At 44.2% G+C, this 16,965-nt stretch overlaps 1 protein-coding gene across 1 annotated transcript; it reads right to left on the minus strand.

Moving 5' to 3' along the window:
- Nucleotides 1-10,819: 10,819 nt before the first annotated feature.
- ARRDC5 (arrestin domain containing 5) lies at nucleotides 10,820-16,694 on the minus strand. The gene is made up of 3 exons (XM_010292163.1): nucleotides 16,442-16,694; nucleotides 12,107-12,315; nucleotides 10,820-11,413 (listed from the first exon to the last, which is right to left on the minus strand). Exons 1-3 carry the CDS (start codon nucleotides 16,692-16,694, stop codon nucleotides 10,820-10,822), a joined length of 1,056 nt encoding a protein of 351 aa, XP_010290465.1.
- Nucleotides 16,695-16,965: the final 271 nt, after the last annotated feature.

Here is a 16,965-nt window from a genome sequence, read left to right on the forward strand (position 1 = left end):
TGAGAGCCACTTTTAATAAACATCATTCAACAATTGTTTATTATGAGGCAGGAACATATTCTGTTAGTTTTGCAATTTTTTAAAACATTTTACCCACACGTTGTCCTGTTTAAAATCATAAATATTTCTGACACTAAAAAAGACAGGCAGTATCACAGTAATGTCAAAATCAAATATTTTTCTTATGGAACATTTAATATTTCATCAGGAGAAAGTTCACTTTATAATCAGACTAAATTTTTATCCATTAAAAATTATGACTAAAAATAAATCTATTAGCTTTTGCCTACCGCAGCCTATAAACTTATTTAATTGACTTAAGATATAGTCAAAGCCAAGCCATTAATTACTAATGGTAAAGCACTGTGAGGTCCTGCTTGTACTATAGGAGGTGACTATATTCATGTTTGACTTTCAAACAGCATTGGATTTCTTAAGTAGTTACAGAAATATCTGATTCCTTTTGCAGATACATGCTTCTCTGTATGCTTTGGACGCTGTAAACCCAAGTACTGAAAATCTCCTGTTACCTGATTTCTCCTTTTAGTGCATAGGAGTAGTTAAATCCATTAATAGGTAGGCATAAAATAAAATAATTACTTGAGCCTTATAGCCTGCATGATTACATGACTCTGAGAAAACTGTTATTAAGCAACTGATGCGCAGCTAAAATAATTCCGTGACCTCACATTGAGTTAATGCTTTTAAGGTCATTACAAGCCTGCATGGAAGAGAGAAAAGCATCAAGTAATCCTAGATTTTGCATGAGTATTTAAATTAATGGTCAAGCAGAGAGACTGCTTATATCATGAATTCATAAGAAGTTAAAAGATTCTGTGTAGCCACTCACCATGATCAACTCATCAATTTAATTAAAGGAGGAAAGACTCCTCAGTTGTGTGGGAGTCTCATTTGTAAACACAGACACAGATGGGAGAAGAGAGGAGTATTTCCACTCTCCACTTCCAGTGTTAATTTTGAGAAGCCTGAGTTAGGTGGCTAGGCTTACTCTAAGCTCCGTCTGAAGCAGGCAGAGTCTTGGGAGCTGAACACCCTAAAAGTGATTCAGTACCTAACTTGGCCTTTTATCTCTGCGTTAGTAAGTAGCACAACTCAGCAGGACTGGGTTTGTGGAGGGAAACAGTTGGTGCTGAGAAGCCAGTGCCCACAGTTTGTGCGTCTCAGGGTTTTACTTCAGTTTAGCTCTTGTCTGGTCCCTATAAACTGAATGCATGACAGTGGCTGGAGTACAGTTTGGACGAAATCTCATTCGTGTGCAGAGACCATGCAATTTGAATTAGGGTAGAGTAAGTGGGCACAACCTGCACTGAATACCTGAGCTGAGCTACCAATGCAGAGTCATCCTTGGTCTTCTCCTGAAGCAACTTATCTTCCTCCATGAACAGTAGAAGTGTCCATGGGAGACTGGGTGGCTAAGTAGGAGGTCTAACATTGGTTACCTGCAATGGAATTATTCCTCCTCTAAACACATTCATTGATTTCAACTGTTGTACCTTATTAATATTCTGAAATGCTTCGCTAACTCAAAATACTCTGAAATGCTTTCTAGTCTAGTACCCATCACTGGGACCTTGATATGGATGGTTGAGCTTTTCCTGAAAGCCTAAGTATTACACAATTTTTTTAGTATTTTTTTCTTTTCCTGAAGAAATTGAAGAATTCATAGAAGGGAAGAAACTTGAGGAAGTGTCAATTTTTTCACAGTGCACAAGTCTCCATTCTGCCCTCTATAATAAACCATCTAGCAGTCGCCATCACTACAAGGGCTGGCCTGTGTCTGCTTTGTCAGAGATCAGATTTGGTACAACAGTTCTTTTTTTTACCGTAGATACACAGTACATTGATGGATGATAGATACTGCCTAAAATAGCATACATAGAAAAGACATCTCTAGGTTAAGCACATAAGGTTTATGAGCCCACAGGTGCCTATAAATTGCCTTAGCATCCTCAACAATTACCTTTGCTGAGATGGAAATGACACGGAGGTAAGAATGTTTGTAGAAAGTACCTTAAATATAATATTCATGCTTATGAAAGTGTATATGTATGTCTAAAATCCAGCTGTATAAGAGGTGCATGTGTATGTATGTTAGGAGCCTAGGGATTAGTTGATTCTGCTGGGGGAAACCGCTGAGTCTCTGAAGCAGACGATTCCTACTGCCCTCTTTATTCTACATTGCTCCATGAGTTAGTTACACCAGGTTGCTTCATCTCCTCTGCCACCACTTCTATTGCCTAGAAAATATAAAGCCAGAAAAAGAGCATTTAATTGCACTATCTGCTTCCATAATTACTTTTTTGTCTAATATATGCAGAAGGTAAATGTGTTCTGTTTTAAAAGATTTCTGTCCTCTCCAGCTAGTGTCATCACACTCTGGGCTACTGCACTGTATTCCAGTATGTGTCAGATTATTGCTTTTCCTGTGGTGAGCAGCTTCCATCATGACAGCACCTGGAAACAAAGAGCAGACACCTCTCAAAGACTGGAAAGGCAGCAATTCAGATACATACTAGACTGGCAAGCTCATTTTCCCACGAGTTTCATTTTCATGACTCACTAGTAGAAAATGTAACAGATTTTTAATACCCTGCCCTCAATTTTAACAACCTCCTGGGAGGGAATCAGTGGGAGAGGACTTTTTATCTTGGGCCATAAAGTTGAAGAAGTTACGGTCCTGCAAGCGAAGTGTTTCAGCTTTTTAGGTTGCGTTTAAAAGTAATCAGCTTAAACTTTGAGCAGATTACAAGAACCAGAAAAATTAGACCAAACTGTGAATAAGAACATAAAGTTGATTCACTTGTAGCTGCCTGGTGCAGGATATAGACAAAACACACATTTATCAGATGTTAGAGTGACCCTGTGCTTGGGATTATGGACAGTGACTTGCAAAGATTCAAACTGTATTTATTAACAAACAGTTGCAGTCACTTCATCAACAGAGATGCCACTCCAAGCGTCAGACAGACCAGCCCTTCTACCATACGGTCTCTCTCCTCTCCATCCATTCCCTCATTCGTAAATGAGGGGTTGTTCATTTCCCTGTGCACTCAAAACTGTCCTGTGGGGAGCCTGGGCTCCCGGAATGTGCTGTGGCATGTCATTGCAACGCCCAATACACAAACTCCAAGTAGGACAACCAAGGACAGGTAAAAGGAGAAAGTCTGGTCTGTGAGTTCCACAGCCTTGAGGTGAAGAAGGATGGCTTACATGTCCATTTCAGAGGCAAATCAATATAAATGGAAGTCCTCTTTCATAGGAACACAGGGAGACAAATGGAGAGACAATAAATCACTAGAAATCCTTTCCATCCCCTTCAGACATTCAACCAGAAGCAGCAAGTCCCTGTTCCCAAATGCTCACAAACAATTCTCAGCTTCAAGATGACTTCTGGCTGAGTAGCTCTTCTGGGTGGCTAGGTTTTAACACCACCTTATCTCCCTCTTAACACTTCCTCTGCATGGGGGATGTCGGCGGCTTTTCACTGTTTGGGGGAAAGGGGTAGTTTTCTGAATGGTAAGTAGGGAAGAAACTTATGAAGGAGAAACCCCGTGAGGCTGGTAGTCTCCACAGCAAACTCCTTATTGGAGAGAGGAAAAGCATAAATCCAGCTGCTTTGCAAAGAGGAGTGAAGTAGCACCAAATCCTTTCAGAAAGATATGTTACAGCAGCAGCACAGTCACAAAGATACTTCTGATCTCATGCTTCTCCTTTGATGTGTAGCGATTGGGGTCTGCGGAAGAGCAGCTTATCTGATTCCTGCAGGCAGGTTATAGACCTGGGTCTCATGCTGCTTTGTGACATCTGGAGCACTTCTCTGCATATTGAATTCCTTCTTCGCTTCCTTTTTTCTTCCCTCCCGCCCAAGTCTGTTTCATTCTTCTGGTTTTATTTCCAATAAATTTTTATTGTTAGTGACCTAAACCGCAAATCTCCCTCCAAAGGCCCGTAATAGCTGTTATTGATGCAGTACCATCTGTGCATGGGCTCTGCCTAGCCAAGGAGATTCTGCCAAAGCAGCAACAGGTACCTTTCGTAAGGCTCTGCCGCAATCTAGGGACAGATCCAGTGCGAACATGGTTCATTGCAATACTGTATGGTACACCCAGAAAGGTTTTGGGTCCTTATAGCCAGGTCCCTCCATGGAGCTTTACGAAGGATTGTTTACAGGCAGAATTATTTTTATGATTTGATTTATGTATTCAAGAAGACACATAACTGTGCAACTTCTTTAAAATATCCAGATCCCTGTCTCTCCTGTTGCAAGTAACCTGCCTTGCTCTCAGCTACATTCAGAGGAGACATGAGCCACATGAACATAATAGATGTTTTCCTCAAGTCTGCCTTCATTCTAGCTCTTCAGTTCTTGGGGAAAAGGGGCTTTCAGCCTGCTCATGCACAGAGCTCCGGTGGGTCTTTCCTAGCTTCAAGGTTGGGGATTTTAAGAACGAACAGGTTCCTTTCTTCTCTTCAGAAGACAAGTACTGTTACTGTGGCTGATCATGGTGTAACTCCTACCTATTGTCAGGGAAATGGGAGAAACAAGCAGAAAGGAGTCATAGTAGTCAAAATTGGAATGCAATATTTCTTTCTAAAAAGTCAGTTCTGGCTGCTTGTTCCCTCCTTTTTGCCATCTTTCAGAGAGGTGGTCTGAGAGGGATCAGAACATTTCCTCTGCTATCAACTAATTTTTTTCATTGCCTCTTTTTCCCATGGGATCCTTTCTTCTCTTTTCCCACTATTTAAATCTCTTTGGTTCTCAACATCCTCAAAATCACTCCACAGTTTCCATTTGGGCTATTCCTTTCCTCTCTCCTTACCTCACCTTCACTTTCATAGCTTCATAGGATAATTCAGGTTGGAAGGGGTTTCGAGCCAAGCTCTTGCACAAATCCAGGTCAGCTCTGACCTCAAATCAGGTTGCTCAGGGCTTTGTCTCTGCAGGTCTTGAAAATATCCAAGGACAGAGACTGCACAGCCTCCCCGAGCAAGTTGTTCCCAAACCTTCTCAGTACTGCTGTATAAATGTTGCCACTGGTAGAAATCTCCAAAAGAGATTCTCAGTAGTAATAAGAGGGAATGATCAAACTATGTGCTAACCATGACAAGTGACACAGTGTGAAGCCAAAGCTATCAAGATGTGAGCATGGCTCTGTTCAGGTATAGTCTGCCCTGTGGGAGTGAATCCGCACCAGCTCTCACTAGATTCTACACAGGCACAACTGAAAGCAGAAAATGGCATGCAAGCATTGAAGAAAATCAAGACAGTTTCTTTGTGATGCTGAAGTTAATTGTAATTATATTTCATACTGATGTAACTGGTATCTGTTTATTGCCTGGTACTGTATTTGCATATTGAAGAAGTTAATTATCTCTTCAATTTGCAATCCTTGGCTCATGTAATCAATTACCCTGAGTGAATGTTTAAAATTACTAATGAAAGAGTCATACTTTACTATATTTCATCTAGAAGAACCAGTAGCACCCATTAATAGAATAGATTATTACATTTTTGGAAACCCTGTTTGGAGTGGTCAGTAGGAAATAAATTGAATAACTGAACTTTTGCATTACCTGAGTCATTAATCTATACAACCATACTGTGATCTTTATTAACTGAAAAATCATTTAGATTAACTGAAAAAAAAACTTCTTTCTTCTCGGACTTCCATTCATATTGACTTTCCGTTACTGTGTACGTCTGCACACACAAGAGTCTTAGAACTGGTTTCCAAAAGTAAAAACAGATTAGAAACCAATGCTTGTATGTGATGTGGTTGAAGGCTGGTCTGGTCAGGGGTTTGTTTTGTTTTAATTAAGGTTTTCCTAGTGCCACTGAAGAACCCTTCCCTCCCAGCAAGTCTAGCAGAGGCAATCAGAAGAAAGCTGGCCCCGTTCAAGTTCTTGTCTGGGAAGGTGGCAGATTACTTAAAGAAATGTGAAAGGGAGACTGACAACTCTGCAGAAAAGCAGTAAAGGAGAGGATGAATGTACAAAGATCAAAAAAATCAATACCATTTAATCCACATTTGTGTCTTAAAGAGGTATCTTATCTGAAGAGCCTGTGTAATTTTAAAGGATGGAAAGACAAAGGCAAAGGAACTAGGTAATAAAAGACTATCTTATTAAAAAACAGCTTTTAAAAAAAGTATTGACGGACTCTCCCTCCCTTTAAATAGAGATGAATGTCAATGGTGACTGCTTCTGAGACACTGCATGCCTTGCTGACCTTTTCTCTGAGAGATTTAAGGGGACATAAAGGGAGTTGATGTGCTTGTGGCTACTAAGTCTTTTGGACTACGAAACACATTCTCAGAAATGGTCACATTTTCAGTATTTAATTGTTCATAAAATCATTGGCTGAAAGCGAGTATAGCTTGAGCCAACAGCAACTAGAATTAATATATTCCAGAACTGCAGCAGCTCCAGCTGTTCCAGATGTTTAAGAACCTCTGTGAGGTTTGTTCCCAGTCATCTGTGGCAGCCTTGCCAAGTAACGTTGCTGAGGACACATGTGTGCCTTAATTTCTGTGTCATCCAGCGATAGCACAAACCTGATCCCACAAGTACAGATAATTTCCAGTAGTCATTGTTTCTGTGTTTCTATGGTTACTGGAAAGAGAAAAATTTCTGGTTTTGCTTCATGAAACTATACAAAAATGGACGTTTTCCAAAATCTTTGCAAGGTTAAAATTAAATTTGGAGCAGACAATATAGCCATTTTCCCTTCATATGTGCCATCTCTTTACTCTCTTTTCACCCTGTCCATCATTTCTGACCTGCACAAATCCCACCAGCTCCACAGCAAAGCTACTCCTCAGAAATAATCCCAAAGTGGGCAGAGATCAAACTCTTTCCTATGGGATCCTGCAGAGACTTCAGGCATCTTTCATTTAGAAATAAAAAAAAATATTGATTCCAAGGTCTAAAGAGTCTGTTATTCACATAAAAGCAGCTAGAGCAGATGTGGCAGAAGTAGATGGTCCTGCTCCATTTTCACAGCAAGTCTGCCTACAAGGGCCAATACAATTATTTGTCGAAACTATCAGCTACAGGTAGGCTTAGTGTGTAGTATTTAATGAAACCACCACAGAAATGTGTGTTGTTACACCTAAAGAGGGGGGTGTCAGTTTTCAAGCCCAGACAATACCTATATCATGTAAGATAATACGGTGGGTCCGTAGTTAGCAACCAATCTGTATTAACAGGTTCTTGAAATTCATGCAGGGCCATCCAAAGGTACAAGCTCAGGTCCATGTGAGCTATATGGCTATTTTAGATCACGGCACCTGAACAGTTAGCCTTGTTCCTCTAAAGAGTGTTACAAGGACACAGCGTAATAGTGGTCTGACTAGACTTCAAAGGCATCTAGTTCATTTGGGTGTATTTTAGTGCCTTGCAAAAAGCACATGAAGGAATAAACACAGGTAGCCCAAATGTCCCTCCTGGTGTTTTGATCGCTCCAACTTTACATCACAAAAATATCCACCATCTCTTTGGAGAAGTGAACCAGGCAGTTGACAAGACCTTTCCTAGAGACCCCTCTGCTCTGTCTTCCGTGGTCTGCTGGAACAATGTACTTTACTCAAACCACCCACTCATCGCATTGCTCTTGTTACTATTTATACCACAGTAGCATGTAAGTACCTTAGACAAAGCAGACTATAAAGATTGAAAAGGAACTGCTTGAAGAATTTGCAATACAAAAAGCATGCAAAGGTAGAAAGTAAAATTAAAATGCTAAGATGTGAAATCACTTGCCCAAGTTCCCAGTGGTCAGGCATCCCACTGCTTGTCTGTTTTATTAGGATTTTGGCCTTTCTAGTTTGTTGCTGTCAAATGTTTTATTTGCTTCATGAAATTCACACACACGCAGACACTGCACGAAACATCCCAGGAAGAGTATTAGGCATATTTCACCCCGGCATATATTCCATCTGGAGAAATGAATTTTTTGAAATCAGAAGGCAGTTTTGCTAGCATCAGACACCGTTGTCTCCTGCCATGAAAACGCCTGGAGGGTGACCGTAATGAGAGGTAGAAATACCTCACCTCTTCCTCAGCTGCCTCCCTGAGTCTGCTGATCTCAGGCTGGGTTCAGACATGGTGATTCTGGGAAACAGACTTCAGCGGTGCTTCATATCACAGCAAGTAACGTGAAAAGAAGTTACAAGGATGCTCTTTTATTCCCCCAAATGTCGACATCCTATTGTTTCTTTGCAAATGATATTTTGCAAAAAGGAAGTAGTTAAATTCCTTTTCATAGCAAACACAAGAACTACCAGTATTTATGTGTGATGGCAACTTCAGAATTTATACCGCACTCTGTTTTCCCTTCGGCTGTATCAAGTATCACTGAGAAGAAATGCTGGAAGCTTAAAAGACAAGCAGTGAAAAATATTCTTGTAACATGTTCCTGCCATGGACACTGTGAGTGCTTTAATTTTTGCTTGAATGATGAAACAGGGAGACCTGTAAAAAATCAATCTATTTGTAGTGGGATTCTGCACGTAGCATCCTGATACACAGTCTCATCTGAAATGTGAAAGGGCCCTGCCAGTGTCAGTGTGATAAATACTATTTTTAGGGAGAAGGTGAGGGGAGACATTAGCCCGGTGAGAGCGCGTGCGGGCAGCAGAACGTGATGAGTGCCGTGCTATGTCTGGGGTGTTTTGCCCATCAAGGTCAATCTGTGCACATACAGGGAATGGGGCACGGCAGGCAGCGGGCGAAACGCTGCGCTCCCTCGGCGTGTCGTGCCGCACCACGCCGGCCACGCGCCCGGGAAGCGTTGGAGATCGCTGCGGTCGTGCAAAGCCCTGGGCTGCGGCTGCCCGGCAATTTGCTGCCGAAAGCACATGGGAAGTCACCACTAACAGACCTGCTGCTGCTGTAAATTAGCGTTGGTCAGTGTGATCTCATTTCTAAGCAGTCTCCAGAGGTGGCAGGGAAAAGCTGGGGCTCCCTGCGAGCTGAGGGCCTGGTCAAGGAGCGGCGACACATCTCTCCCTACAGCAAGTGGCCGGCACCAGCAGAGGTGGCATCACCCCATGCCTCTGCCCCAGCCTGGTGATCACAGAATCACAGAATCATTAAGGCTGGAAAAGACCTTTAAGATCATCAAGTCCAACCGTCAACCCAACACTACCGTGCCCACTAAACCATGTCCTGAAGTGCCATGTCCACATGTTTTTTGAACTCTTCCAGTGATGGTGACTCCACCTCCCTGGGCAGCCTGTTCCAATGTTTCACCACCCTCTCACTAAAGAAATTTTTCCTAATATGCAATCTAAACCTCCCCTGGTGCAACTTGAGGCCTTTTCCTTTCGTCCTATCGCTAGTTACTTGGGAGAAGGGACCAACACCCACCTCACCACGACCCCCTTTCAGGTAGTTGTAGAGAGCGATGAGGTCTCCCCTCAGCCTCCTCTTCTCCAGACTGAACAGTTCCCTCAGCTGCTCCAGACAGAGAAGTTTCTTTTGCCTGTGCATTTCGTCTGTGAAACCTCTGTCTCATGCTGGTGTCCGCATACTTCGGCGTGGGTGAGATGCAGCGTCCCCCGGCACGGGCCCTCCGTGCTGGGTGAGTGGGGTGCCGGCACGGCGCTCTTGCTGCCAGCCTGGCTGGTGACGGCTGTTTTGGTCTGGAGGCCAGGAAGGCATTTTGGGTGGTGCCAAAGATGGCACAGCAGAAGGCCATGATGCAAAAGCACAGGGAGTGGGCTGGAGGCGGGTGGCACTGAAATGCATGCAGGTGTTTAGCGGGGCTGAGCCACAGGGGTGAATGGTGGTTTCACCCATTCTGGGTAAGGAAGGTGGATCAGGGGCACCCAGTGATCTTCAGCTTATCTTCCCCAGTCCTCACGGCTCTGCTTGTGGAACTAAATGTGGAGATGCAGGGATGCAGGACGGGAGATGCTGCTTGCATGCAGGTGTTAGTTGAGGCCATGGCTGTGCGGGTAGCTGAGTCCCACCAAGAGCCCTGCTGTGGGATTGAGGTTGTACCAAGGGGTAATGGAGCCCGTCTGCCCTGCACATGCCCCCCGGAGAGCCTGGGGATGTGGCGGGTGCCCGCAGGGGGCACAGGCAGGGTGGCCCTCCCTGTGTGGCACCCACGGGGGCAAACCACAGCGACAGCCTGCCACAGGGCAAGGCTGCTCATGTCACAAAGTCGAGAGTGATGTATTCAACAGCACCTAACTAACCAGCCATCGGTGGACTTTACATTCAGGTTTGATGTCATCAGTACAGCAGATAAACCGAATTATTAGACACTAAGCAAATGTTAATAAACACCAGTAAAAACCCAATACACCCTTCTAACCCCGAAACCTTCTGGTCACCCACACTGACGTGCACATGCACGCCTGGTTGCAGTGTGGCGTACATGCACATCACGTCCACGGGACCGGATGCTTCTCCAGCCTGCCCCGGTCCCTCAGCTTGGCAGGATGGCCGCCTGCTGTCTCAGCCTCCCTCCAGCACCACGCTGCCTGCCAGCTTGCTGAGGGTGTGCTCCACATGGAGCTGTTTTCCCATGGACGGGAGCACAGCCATCCTCTGGGCCTGCAAAGTGTCCCCTCTTTGCCTAGGCTACTGCTGAGTCTCTTGCTCTTCCTTCTCCAGTTATCAGGAGTCAGTTGAACAGAATTGTGGGCTCCCCTTATGTGCCTTCCTGACCTTGGGCTTTGGCTAGCTTTAGTCTTCTTGTTTCGGGAATGAGCGGCACATGTCTGCAAAGCAGGCTCCTCCTGTGAAAGCATACAGCTGGTGTGCGTGGATTTTGCAGAAAAATCTTTTATTCCATGGGTCTGCTGACAGTTGCTCCTGGGTCAGTCTCAGAAATATCTCTGTGAAGGCTCACCCCCTTTGAGATGTCACCTTCATTTTCATGCAGAGTCATGGTGTTCTGCTCCACAGAGAAATGCTCTGGTGTGACTGCTATGATGATGGGAACCCTGCCCACGATGGTGGATGTGGTACAAGGAAGCTCAGAGGTGCCTACCAGCTCGTACCTGAATGCCATGATTTTATTTTCCACGAGACTGCTGGTGACAGGCATGGGTTTTGGCAGAACCAGTGCACTGGTGACTCTCATAGCTTCAAAGGGGGCCGTGTCTGTTCGGGACTCCAACCTTGTCACTTCGCTTCGGTCTTCCAAGGAGCGCTGTTCTCCCCTGCTGCTGAAGCCACTATACAGGACAATGCAGTGTACAGCAAAAACAACCTTTCTAACATATTTGCATGTCCTGTTGGCAATATCTGTCTTGAAGACAATGGTTTCTCCAGGGCAAAATACACTTTTCTCCAGGGAAATCCGAAGGATCACAGAACCATGACGGAAGCAGCAGAAGTAAACTACATCTTTCCTAGCTTCCACCACCACCGGGGCCTGCATGGAGAGGGTGAGTAGAAAGGCAAAGCATGGTGAGCTCTTGTTGCTGGATATGGGGTGATTGCCAAACACCACATGCATAAACTCCTAATGCAACAGCTGAGGCTGCTGACCCCTCCCCACAAGCCCCACCGTTAACCCAGAGGACAGTCTTCCTCACTGCATTGAATGTGACATGGCTGAATTATCACAATCCTCCTGAGCATCTGTGCAAAGAATTCATGTGTGCACGTGTAAACACTGTCACCTTTAGCTACCTGTACCCAAATTTAGAAGGAGGCCACAAAATTATTAGAATCATCCTGTTCTAGCTGTCTTGATGACCTTTGACTGACAGTCCCAGTATAGGCAGAGTTCAGTAAAAAAGGCACCTCCTCTTTGGTGATGCTTGCCCAAGGCTTAGACTCCAAAGCAAGGGAATAACCTCTCTTTTCCCTCATCCTGGATCTCAAAGCGCTCCCTACATGTCACTCTTGAAGTCTTACAGCGCACCTTGTATGCCAGAAAAGAAACACCTTGGTGCAAGCCCTGGGACAAAGATGGCAGAAAATACTGAGGTGTCCTTTGAACACTAAAAGGATAAAGCTCAGAGCTGAAAGGTCATGGACACTCAGTAGTAAGCAGTTACAGCTCTGGATCAGAACAGGGTAGGCCTGTGTGCCTCCAACTCGAATAGGTTCTTCCCCTTACCGTGTCTTTCACGTGTTTTCTGCGGTCACCAGCAGTTCCTTGCAACAGTAAACATCTCTCCTCTTTAGCTAAGACAATTTGGCGGCTGTAGCAAGTCCCTTGAACACAGTAGGAGATGCAGCCAATTTTGCTGGTGAATGTGGAGGGAATACCTGAAGGAAAGCTGAATTGGAAGTCAAAGCTGTGGACCCCAGAATCCAGCCAGCCATCTGAAAGCCAAAGAACACGCTACTATCAGAAGCCTTTTAACCATTTAGGATGTTTGTACTTTATGGAAACATTGATGTTTCTTTCAGAATCCAAGGTGTCCTTACCATCTGACTTTGCACCCAAAGTGCCATAAAGGCATGGTATGGGGGAACCATGCATTGCCTCTGCAGGTCAGCTGCTGGATGTATTGTCCCCTACCAGTCGGCAGACTTGAGAACTGCTAATATCTGCCTCATTTTAACACAAGGTCAGCAAACCTGCAGCTCCTCACAAACTGTTTAGGATTTTCACTTATCAAAATGGAGTGCCACTGACTTTTAACTCTTCAAATAAGCACTAATAGGCTTTTTGGGAGTAAAATGGTGGAGTAACTCTCACTCCTCTTTTATCATTGTCTACAACACATATGATCTGAAATTTTTGTTTCACCTGTGCAAAAGACCCCACTCACAAAAAAAAAAATATTTGACACCTTCTCTGCACAGCTGTGAGACAGGAAAATTATGATCTGTTCCTTCAAATATCTTTGCTTCTGTGCCACTTCCTCTAAATTCAATTCAGTTTTGTGTGGGTGAGGTCCCATTTCCTGTAATGAAAGACTATCCCACCTATGCAAGAATACATTTAGCCTCTTCTGGCCAGATACGACCAGCTCTTGGCTCTTTTCTTCATCCAAGACCTATTTCTTTTAAACACATGTATCTGCTGGCAGCTTTATCATCCAGACTTAAGCTTTCCTACCTTCTAGTAGCTTTTGCCAAAACTTCACTTTGAACAACAGTATTAGAGGATGTAAAACTGCTAGGGTTTTGTCCTGCTGACTGCATCCTTTTGCAGATGAATTCAATGATGCCTCGAGTTTTAATAATCTAAACTGGATATTCTTGTTAGCAGAAGAGTCTGGATATTGTTTCCTCACAGCATGGGAGATTTACCAGATGGTATAACAGCATTTTCAATCAATCAGAGTTGTAGCTCTGAAGAAAAAAAATGCCTAAAACAATCCGAAAGGGAGGAAACTAAAATTCATCAGCCTCTTTGATAACTGCAATATAAGAAAGTCACGTTCTCTATTCTGAAAGTTTGTAGAAACCTGATATTCCCAGAGCCTTATCTCATACAACATAGTCTTTAAGTTATTTTGGCAATGTTCATGTTTTGGTAGAAGGAAGGACTCTGAACTGTGAGCAGATCTGCAATTTAACCTTGAAAGAAATCAGTGTTCCCCTCCTGGCATGATCTGCAGCTGGACCCTGGTGTGACTGGTCTGTTCTGCAGCCCCAGCACAGCGTGGGGTTTTACTGAAGGAGTTCAAACTTCTCAGTCCCTGCTGCAGGTATGGCCTGAGAGCCTGGCTTTGTGTGGAGGGCTGAAGTAGTCCCTGTGGTCCAAAAAGACTTGCAGAGACTTACTTGATTCTATGTACAGCTTTACTCCCACTTTCTCTGCCTTGTTTTGCAACACTTCTAAGGAGACTTACTTGAATCGTGCCTACTTGCTAAGCTGTGTTTAACTTTCTGCACAGGCCCTTGGACTCAAGAAGACAGTGGCCTTAAACAGTGTCCCTGAATTCACCCTGGAAGCAAAGGTGCCCTTGCTTACCCTGGCTCCCCACGGCTGCTGGATGCGAGCCCCATTGCACAGGGGCACCAGCCCACCACACGGGTTCCAAAACCTTATTCCCCTGAAACTGTACACCAGAATTAGTCACACCGTAGAAAGTTTCCCAGCAACTGCAGGAGTGAGAGTGTGCTCCCACCAGTTAGCTCCCCAGAGGCACCCGGGGATGCCATGCACTTGATGTTCACCAGAACCCTGGAACTTCAGTCACACTGGAAAATTTAAGTCAATTCCAGATAATTTATTGTGTTACCTAATTTTAAAAGAGTTCCATCTTGTGTTTTCCAGCAAGGGAGATGATGGCTGCAGCTGTGGGGAAAGTGCAAAGAGGCTGCTCGTAGCAGTGACTTGAGGGGTGGTCTTTCTATGAAGGACACAAGGGATTTCCTGGGGTGTGGCAGATGGTGCACAGCAGTGCTTGAAGAGTTTCAAACCGCCTGTAGTGTTGTGAGCTCCTGCCTCTGATTTGCTCTGACTGGGAGGTTTCTGCTGGTGAGGAGGATGGTTATCCCTGGTAGCACCGAAACTCATCTTTCTTTTCTGGATCTAATAATCCTAGAGCTGTTACCAGTCATATTCAATGACTGCCAGGAGTCAGTTCCTCCAGCAGTCTTTATCTCACAGAGAGACAATACTGATTTTCTTGTCTGAGGGTTAAAAAGAAATATGTCAGCAGGCACCTGCATCCATGTATATACACTTTTTACAGAGCCATCAGATGTGACCCAAGCAGGGCATGTGGTAAGATCAAATACCAGATAGTAACATGCTATCAAGAGCATATTAGCAGCTGAGTGTTAAAAGCTGACACAGGCAGCAATCTGTTCAAACATACATTCCTTGTATGCCAACAGAGCATCCCGGGTAAGAAGGGTCAGGTTGGTACCTTCTTTCATGTTTTAAAATGGCTTTCTTGGACTTGTTCGAGCACTTCTACAGAGATGTAATCAGTGCTGGAAAAGGAGGAAAAAGACTGAGTTACAGTAGTAAAAATCTATTATTAAACTGTACCTCACTGGCAAGTCTTGACGGATGTGGATGCTCAACTGTTTTGAAAACAGGAATATATGTGTAGGTGCCAGAATACAGATTCAAGTGTGTCTTTAAGCAACACCAATTTGAACTTTAGCCAAAAAGATCCAGAATAGAGGAGCTTTACAGGTACGTGTTCTTATAATAGCAAAAATAATTTTTCCAACACTCAGCCTTTCTCCCTCTTTTCTGTCAGGGCTGTAACATCTGATAGCCTGCAAGAAGCATCAGCATGCTGCAGTACATCAAGGCTAAGACGCTAATACATGTGTAAGGGGAAAATGACCTTTGGGTGAGGTAGAACCTTCAAGTCTGAGAGGAAATGAAGCCTGACCACTGGAGGTTGTAGCTCAAAAGCAGTTTCCACACATTGGCACAGTCTTACTTCAGTACTAAACTAATCTAATGCAGTGACCACCTATGATCCATAGAATAAATTTTCAGGATTCCCAACAGACCCTAAGAAAGAGGAGCTGAGAAAGGGGAGTGCACCTCCTAGGAGGCTTCTCTTTGCTTTAAGCATCCCCTGGAATAATTCACTGTCTTAGGTTGTCATTACATCCTACTGACTTTACTCTTTTTAATATATCTGTACATTTTAATAGTTAGCTCTGCGTTTATGTGTGTGCGTGTTGGGGTGTATAATATCTGAAGAGAAGACACAAAGATAGGGACAGGCTCTTTTCAGTGACAAGACAAGAGGCAACAGGCACAAACTGAAATATAACAGGTTCTCTCTGAACATCAGGAAACACTTTTTCACTGTGAAACAGGTTGCCCAGGGAGGTTGTGGAGTCTCCTTCCTTGGGGAAATTGAAAAGCCATATGGATATAGTCCTGGGCAGCTGGCTCTAGGTGGCCCTGTCTGAGCAGGGGATTTGGACCAAATGACCTCCAGAGTTCCCTTCCAACCTCCACCATTCTGTGATTCTCTGATTCAGTGAAATAACCACACTTTTGCAGGTGTTTTCAGTATATGGCTCACATTTTCCTTGTCTTCTGTCAGTAAAGATATAGCAGTAACTCTAATAATGTCTTTACTATAGTTGCAAATATAACAAAGCCCGTAAGCCCAGTGGATACTTGCTGACACGTAAGGCAACAAGAACACTGAAGGCAAACATTTTAGATGACCAAAGTGATGTGATGTGCTTGTGACTAAATGTTTCCTACCTGCTGCTAGGCAGGTTGTGATAGAATTCTGTGCAACAAATGTTCACAGATACAGTCACCAACTCATGGGAGACTGCTCACACTCTCAAGTACTCCTTTATGTACAACACTACTGATCATCACAGAGCCCTGGTTGCCATACAATGTAGTGAGAAGGAGTATGCCATGGAACAGAAACAGAGCACATGGACATTGGCAAAAGGAAGGCTTCCTCCCCACTGGAAAAGGTCTGACTTCACCTTCCCTAGCCCAATGCTAAGATGCTGTTCAGTTAACCAGTGCCTCGTTCCAGTGTTTTACCCTCTATGTTGAAATTCTTAGATTTGGAGATGTAGAGAGCCTGGTTGGTGCAAGCTGTACTCTTGTGGTAGTCCAGTTCAGGATTATCCTCCTCAAGCCACCTCAGAAAGCCTCTTCCCACAAGCTCCACCTTCACAACAGGGTCCACCAAGGTAGTCCTGAGGTTCAGAATGAGTTGGCCGTCTATGCTGGAGCCGGCCAAATGTACCTCAATTTCAGGCAGCACCAGGTTAATTGCTCTCACTGTGGACATGAGGGAAGAGCTGGGTGCTGCTGGGGTCTGAAGGCTGGATTGCAAGGTCATCTTCTCCAACCCCACCCCATGACTCCAAGGTTTGTGAGGTCACAGCATGGGGGACAGATATAGGATGCCCTACAAGGAGAGAACTCAGCTCTTCAGCTGTGTCAGAGGGGATAGGAGACATTTATCTGATTCTTAGCAGCACCTAACTAACTGGCAAGCATCCAGCTACACATTTAGGATCGGTATCTGCCACACAGCAGATAAACTACAATTCAAGACA

The sequence above is a fragment of the Phaethon lepturus genome, unplaced genomic scaffold (genome assembly GCF_000687285.1).
Source record: "Phaethon lepturus isolate BGI_N335 unplaced genomic scaffold, ASM68728v1 scaffold7148, whole genome shotgun sequence".
NCBI lineage: Eukaryota > Metazoa > Chordata > Aves > Phaethontiformes > Phaethontidae > Phaethon > Phaethon lepturus.

Coding starts and splice junctions, on each gene's coding strand:
- ARRDC5 (XM_010292163.1), bottom strand. CDS start 16,694: ATGTCCACAGTGAGAGCAATTAACCTGGTGCTGCCTGAAATTGAGGTA. Junction 12,316..16,441: donor TAAGAATTTCAACATAGAGG/GTAAAACACTGG, acceptor TTTGGCTTTCAG/ATGGCTGGCTGGATTCTGGG. Junction 11,414..12,106: donor GAAAACACGTGAAAGACACG/GTAAGGGGAAGA, acceptor CTCTCCATGCAG/GCCCCGGTGGTGGTGGAAGC.